This window comes from Arachis ipaensis, chromosome B4, assembly GCF_059453495.1.
Source record: "Arachis ipaensis isolate K30076 ecotype BB chromosome B4, ASM5945349v1, whole genome shotgun sequence".
NCBI classification, from domain to species: Eukaryota; Viridiplantae; Streptophyta; class Magnoliopsida; order Fabales; family Fabaceae; genus Arachis; species Arachis ipaensis.
This window is the reverse complement of record NC_142439.1, coordinates 11,807,255-11,815,075: the sequence shown is the minus strand read 5'-3', so window position 1 is coordinate 11,815,075 and position 7,821 is coordinate 11,807,255. Positions and strand designations below refer to the sequence as shown.

The window sequence follows — 7,821 nt, the reverse complement described above, 5'->3', positions numbered from 1 at the left end:
AAAATTAATAAATATTATTAAGAGTAAAAGATAAATAGGTTTCTGACTTTTTTTGCGGACATTTTCGTTTCTGATCATTTAAAAATATTTTTAAGTTCCTGACATTCGAAAAAATCAGACGGATCAGTCCCTCCGTCCAAATACCTTCGTCAAACCCAACGGAAAATGCTTGTCATGCATCACGCGTACGCGTCGCTATGAATTCTCCAATTTGCATTTTTTTTCATTTCTTTCGAACCATTCTTGCCTTTAAAACTTTAAACCACTCAAACAAACATATCAAGGCATCGAATGGCAGAAAAGTAAATTAAATTTAGCCATTTAGGATGTGTTTGGTATTCACGTTGGGGAAGAGAGAAGTCCGTTTGAGTGTTTTGAACGTTCTATTTTTATATTTGGCAACTTTGTAACACTCTGAACCCAGAATTGCTTTCACCTCTGAACGTATTTTGTGAAGCAAAAAATTTTAGCTTTTGCATTTACATTAGGGAAGGTTGATTACAGTTGAGAAATTAAATGAGAAATTCATTCATTTTCTACCAACTCTATCCTTTATTTATTTGGTTTTATTTATATATATTTTATTTACTTATTATAATTTTTTTGTTCATATGATATATGTTGTTGGTTATAATTATTATATATTATGTTTATATAAAAAAAAATTTTTGTTGTTTTTATTGTACTTTTTATTGTACTTTATTTTCGTTTTTATTATATACTAATGATAAATAATAAAAGAGTCATAAATAATAAAAATTTATAGTCCAAAATAATACTAAATTAAAGAGTATTAACGGTACTAAAAAAATTATAAAATATTTTTTTTGTTTGATATTTTAAAATATATACTACTCTTTTTCATATTTTTATTTTTTATTGTATTTATTTTATTTATATGATTAATATTTTTTTATATTTTTTTAGTGTTTTGCTTTTTTATGTATATTATATGAAATTTTTTTAGTTCATCTAAATTTTTTTATTATATGAAAACTTTTTATAATATTTTTAATTATTTTTTATGTATTTTATCAATATTTTATTAGTATTTAAAGTTTTGAAGGTAAGAATGGCTTAAAAGAAATAGAAAAAAGTATGCAAAGTGGAGAATTCATGGCCAAGTAGAGAAGTCATGACGACGCGTACGCGTGACCCACACGCACGCGTGAGAGGGAAGTCTGTCCGTTCCGTTGGGTCTGACAGAGGTATTTGGACGGAGGGACTAATCCGTTCAGACTTTTCGAATGTCAGGACTTAAAAGTATTTTTAAATGGTCAGGGACGAAAATGTCCGCGAAAAAAAGGTCAGGGACTTATTTGTCTTTTACTCAAATTATAATTTTAAAAAATTTAAAGGATTTAAATTTTAAAATAACTACTATATTATTTACTGAGATTTAAAATATTAAATTTTTAAATATATAATCAACAATAATTTGATAAACTCGTTTAAATAAAAAAATTTACTATAAAAAAATTACAATTTAAAAATGTAAAATTTTAAAATACAAATGACAAAATAACTTTATAATAATATAATTATATTATTTTATCTAAAGAGAAGTTTATTTATTAAGGTCTAAAAAAATACTATCAAAAAATATTTTAAATTTAATATTATGAAAAAAATAAAAGAAATTTATATAAGGACTAATTTGATTAATTTTTAAAATTTAAGGGATGAAAATGACTTATATCTAAATTTTCAGGAACTATTTTGATTATAAATAATTTTTTTACATGTCAAGTGACACGTGATATGCTAGGTATCACTGACCTGACACGTTAACCAATTATCTTGTGACACGTAACATTAACTTACTACATCATCATGTCACGTAATACTTAACGTGACACGTTGACTAATTTGACTTATATTTTATCTTTCAATGACTAATATGACTAAAAAAATCATTTGAGGACTAATTTAAAGAATGAGTGATCTTTTAGAAATATATTTGACTATTAATCTAATTATCAAACATATAAAAGATAATTGTAACATTTGATTACCCTAATTAATGCTAATAACACAAATTCATTACATAATAAATTATAAGAATAGTAACAAATTTTTAGTTTTGTTTTTAGTTATATTTAAAAAATTAATATTAAACTTTATAAATAATGAGAACATGTGACAAAAAAGAATTAAAAGGATTGAGAAATATTTTAATTAAAAATAAAAAGATTAAAAAATAATTTAATTAGATAAATTATGTTTAAATTGTATGAATTAGTCACTTAAGTTGATGTGGTATTATGATAGAAAATAAGAAAAATAACAATACATTTAAAAGAAAAATCCAAAACCGTCATTGACAATTATCTCAAAAGACAACGAGGTTTTTGACAAAAAAAATACCCAACTCAACTCCTGAGCTTTACTTTTATGAGACTGATTAACTTCTGTGCTAAAAAAAGTCAATATTTTTTCTTGGCACAGGGACTAATCAGTCCCAAAAAAAAAATCCGGGACTGGGTTGAGTGTTTTTTTTCTTGGAGGCCTCGTTGTCCTTTCGAGATAATTATCAAAAGTACAGTAGAATATTCACTCTACATTTAAAGGTTACTTGGCTCTAATTTAATATATTATTAATAGATATAAAGATAGATAGATATGTATAATTCTGTACTCTAGGTAATATTCACTAAAATTGTGAATGGTATCAGAGAGGTTGGAATCAATTGAATGAACAGAAACTGAGGCATGGATAAAAAGAGTGAGCGAGCTCAGGTTTTACGATGTATTGGCTTAAAGCTCCATCATGATCAATTGAGTTCAGCTAAGCATTCTCTTAACTACCTGACAGCTCAGCAATAACAAAAAATTAACTTCCTAATTGTAAGTAGAATACCCACAACTAATTGGTCCTAGGATCACTCACTCATATAAATGGCACTATCATATTTTTCATCTCTCAAACTCACTAATACTCATAAAACAAAGGAGAGAATTTTTACATTTCAAAACATACACATTTCATTATGGAACACACAAAATACATAAGGCATATATGCCTTTATATAGGCAAAGTTTCATACTAAAAGTTTATGATTCTACTAACTTTTTAATACACATACTTATCCAACTTTGCTTCTTACTTTGACTATTCAAATAAGTAATTTCTAGCACATCTTGAAAATTCTTTATTAAGTTTAGTCATCAATCTTGTAGCTTTCAATGCACTTCTTGATTCTTCTAGTATGGAGGTGATGAGTGCAACTTCCTTTCAATTCCAATTCAATTTGATTTTGAACTTCTTCATTGTTGTAGAATGTTGTAGTTATACTACTCTCTTGAATGTTCTTCAAAAATCTTCAAGCTTCCAACATTAGTTTCTAGCAATATCTAGCCAATTGATGATTATTATATTCAACTCAAACTTTGCTTCTTCAATTCTTTAACCATGCTTCATGAAAATTCTAATCTATGCAAGTTGATTTAAAATTTTTAATCAACATTGCCTCTCTTAAATCAAACTTGCAGAATTAATCATTCCAAGCATCTTCTTCAATTTGTAAAATAATTCAGTCTTCAATGACTTTGTAAATATATCTGCAACTTGTTCTTCAGTTGGACAGTACTCGATCACAACTTCTTTTTCATTCACCAACTCTCTGATTTTGTGACCCGAATATCAATATGTTTCGATCTTCCATGAAATACTGGATTTTTGCAAAGTGCAATAGCTGACTTGTTATCACAAAATATTGTTGTTGGAGTATTTTGTTTCTCGTTCAATTCCTCAAGAATTCTTCTTAGCCAAACTGCTTGTGTTGCACAACTTGCTGCTGCTATATATTCTGCTTCTACTGTAGATAGTGCTACTACTGGTTATTTTTTTGACGACCATGAAATTGTACCAGAACCAAGATGAAATACAAACCCTGAAGTACTTTTTCTTGTTTCTATATCTCCGGTCCAATCACTATCAGTGTAGCCAACAAGGTTTACTTTATTAGTATTCTCATAATAAATTCCATCATTTAAATTACCTTTGATATATCGAAGAATTCTTTTTGCCGCTTGCAAATGGTTGGTACAAGGCTCCTCCATAAATCTGTTAAGCAAACTAACTCCAAACACAATATCTGGTCTAGTCGCAGTCAAGTACCTTAGACTTCCAATCAAGCTTTTGTAATATGTGGGATTTACTGCTCTTCCTTTATCTTCTCTCAACAATTTGAACTTCTCTTCGACTGGAGTAGAAACTGGTTTTGAGTGCTCCATCTGAAATTTCTTTAAAATATCATTTGCATATTTCTTCTGAGAAATGAAAATTCCATCATCTTTTTGAACTACTTCAATGCCAAGAAAGTAAGACATCAAGCCCATATCTGTCATTTCAAAGTGCTTTATCATAGCCTCCTTGAATTCTGCAATTATCTTCAAATTGTTCCCAGTAAAGATCAAATCATCAACATAAAGACACACGATCAAGATATCTCTAGGTTCAACGAACTTGATATAAAGAGTATGCTCAAACGGGCATCTTCTAAAACCATTCTCAATGAAATAAGAATCAATCTTCTTGTACCATGCTCTTGGACCATGCTCTTGGTGCTTGCTTTAACCCGTACAAAGCTTTCTTCAATTTGTAAACTTTATCTTCTTTTCCAAGAACTTCATATCCTGCAGGTTGCTCAACATACACTTCTTCTTCTAAAGTGCCATTTAGAAATGCAGACTTAACATCCATATGATGTATCTTCCACATATTTTGAGCCGAGAGTGAAATAATCATACGAATAGTGTCTAATCTAGCAACAGGAGCAAATACTTCAAAATAATCGATACCTGGCTTTTGTTTGTATCCCTTAGCAACTAATCTTGCTTTGAAACGATCAACTTCACCGTTGGGTTTGTACTTAGTCTTGTAAACCCACTTTACTCCAATCGGCTTCTTATCTGCTGGTAAATCTGTCAGCTCCCATGTGTCATTCTTCTCAATGGTATGAATCTCCTCATCCATTGCTTTCTTTCAATTGTTGTCTTTAGAGGCTTCTTCAAAGTTCAACGGCTCACAATCTGAAAATAGAGCAAAATTTATGATTTCTTCATCGGACGGATCGTTGTCATTGCCAACTTCATAATCTGATAATCTAGCAGGCAGTTTCCGCTCTCTTTGCGATCTTCTAGATGATTCTGATTGTTCAGATGTGTCAGGTTGCCTTTCTTCTACTTCATCACATGTATTTGGAATTATAGTCAGCTGCTTTTCTGTCTTTGTGTTCCAGTCCCACATGACTTTCTCGTCAAACGTCACGTCTCTGCTGATGATTACTTTCTTTGTTTTTGGATTGTATAGCTTGTATGTTTTTGAGTCTGTGCTATAGCCGATAAAGATACACTTCTCGCCTTTATCATCTAACTTCTTCCTTAATTGATCTGGTACATGGGCATAAGCAATACACCCAAAGACTCTGAAATGATGGATGGAAGGCCGCTTTCCACTCCAAGCTTCCTCTGGAGTTTTATCACGAACACTTTTTGTTGGACACCTGTTTAAAATATGAACTGCTGTGGCGACTGCTTCTGCCCAAAATTCTTTAGGCATTTGTTTTGACTTGAGCATGCATCTGACCATATCCATGATGATTCTGTTCTTTCTTTCAGCAACTCCATTTTGTTGAGGAGTGTATCTAGTTGTTAGTTGGTGTTGAATTCCGTGTTGCTTAAAGTATTCTGAACATGCAAGATATTCTGTGCCTCTGTCTGTTCTGAGAATTTTGATTTTATAGCCACTTTGTTTTTCGACAAACGCCTTGAATGTCTTAAAGACATCACATGCTTCTGATTTCTGCTTCAGAAAGTATACCCATGTATATCTACTAAAATCATCAATAAAAGTGATAAAGTACTTGCTACCACCATTACTTGGAACTTCTACAGAATAGAGATATGAATGCACAATTTCAAGTAATCTTCTAGCTCTCCATGACTTTCCTGTAGGGAATGGATCTCTATGCTTCTTTCCCAGTTGACAAATTTCACAAACACAATTGGGAATATGAATCCGCGATAGACCAGAAACAAGTCCTTTTCTTGACAGGTAGTTTAGGCCAGAAAAATGAAAGTGCCCAAATCGCTTATGCCACAACCAGTTATCATCAAGTATCACAGAACTCATGCAAGAGAGATTAACATGTTGAATTTTTAACGGAAACATTTTGTTTGAAGTCATCTTTGCTTTATCAATGAACCTTCCATTGCTGTCAAATACAGTGCAATATCCACGATAAGTTATCATCTTATATCCCTTCTCAGATAATTGCCCCATACTCAGTAAATTGTAATCAAGTTCAGGAGCATAGAAAACATCAGAAATATAACTCAGAGAACCATCCTTCAATCTAATTGGTATGTGCCCTTTTTCTTCAATAAGGATCTTTGTACTATTACCAAACTTCAATAATAGTTTAACTGAATCATCTAATGAAGAAAATAACTCCTTTCTACCAGACATATGATTACTGCAAGCATTATCCAAGTACCATATATTTTCATCTTCAGCACATGAATTACTTGTAAAAAATAAAGTCTGAGTACTCGGATTATCATTAGCATTTTGATGCTGATTTTCTGCAACGTGTGCTTGATTGTTATTCACCATTTTGAATCTGCAATCTGCTGCTTTGTGTCCATACTTTCCACAATGAAAACAATTGAAATTAGTTCTTTCCTGATAAAAATTGCCTCGACCTCTTCCTCGATTGACAGGCCTGAAATTCGTTCCACCTCTTCCTTGATTAGGTGGTGTAAAATTGTTGTAACTTCCTTGGTTGTAATTGCCACGACCTCTACCTCTGAAACTTCCTCTGCCTCTACTTTGAAAATTGAAACCACGACCTTGTTTTTCTTGTGTACAGCTTGATTATGCAACATTGTTGAAATTCACTCGGCTTTTTAGGGCTTCCTCGGTTGATTTTTCTGATTTCTCTAGTATTCTACTGATGTGGCTTTCCATGGTTCCTTGCAACTCTACAATCGTCATGGTATCCATATTGTGTGACTCTAGTATCGTAGTCACCACATGGTCATACTTTATCGGCATGGTGCGAAAAATTTTCTCCACCACTTTGCTATCGGGCATATCTTCTCCATAAACTCTCATCTTATTGACAAGATCTGTAACACGAGTAAAATATTGCTCAACGATTTCTGAGCTAGACATCTCGTACCTTTCATATTCTCTTCTTAAAGACTGTAGCTTTGCTTTCTGAGTTTTATCTACGCCTTTGTATGACAGCTTCAACGTGTTCCATGCTTCTTTTGCACTTTTGGCATTTGCTATTTTGCCAAACACCGTATAATCTACTCCTTGATGAATTTGAGATAGTGCCAATTGATCTCTCCTTTGTTGGACAGCATCTGCTCCTTCTTGCAAACCCGGTTCAATGAAATTCCACAGGTTCTGGGCCTTCAAATGGGTAGACATCAAAGTCTCCCAATAACTATAATCAATTTTTCCATCTAACTTGGGACCGGACCACACAATATTGAAAGTGTTTGCCATACTGACTCTATGAATAAACAACTATGTGAGAACTCTCCCACACCTCACAAACTCTAATCTCAAATACCAGGTGCTGGATTAACCAGCTCTGATACCAAATGTAAGTAGAATACCCACAACTAATTGGCCCTAGGATCATTCACTCATATAAATGGCACTATCATATTTTTCATCTCTCAAACTCACTAACACTCATAAAACAAAGGAGAGAATTTTTACATTTCAAAACATACACATTTCATTATGGAACACACAAAATACATAAGGCATATATGCCTTTATATAGGCAAAGTTTCATA

At 31.9% G+C, this 7,821-nt stretch overlaps 1 protein-coding gene across 1 annotated transcript; it reads right to left on the bottom strand.

Annotated features, from left to right (window-relative positions):
• Nucleotides 1-6,880: 6,880 nt before the first annotated feature.
• Nucleotides 6,881-7,522, bottom strand: LOC107636099 (uncharacterized). Its single transcript, XM_016339634.1, has one exon. The coding sequence runs from the start codon at nucleotides 7,520-7,522 to the stop codon at nucleotides 6,881-6,883; it is 642 nt and encodes a 213-aa protein (XP_016195120.1).
• Nucleotides 7,523-7,821: the final 299 nt, after the last annotated feature.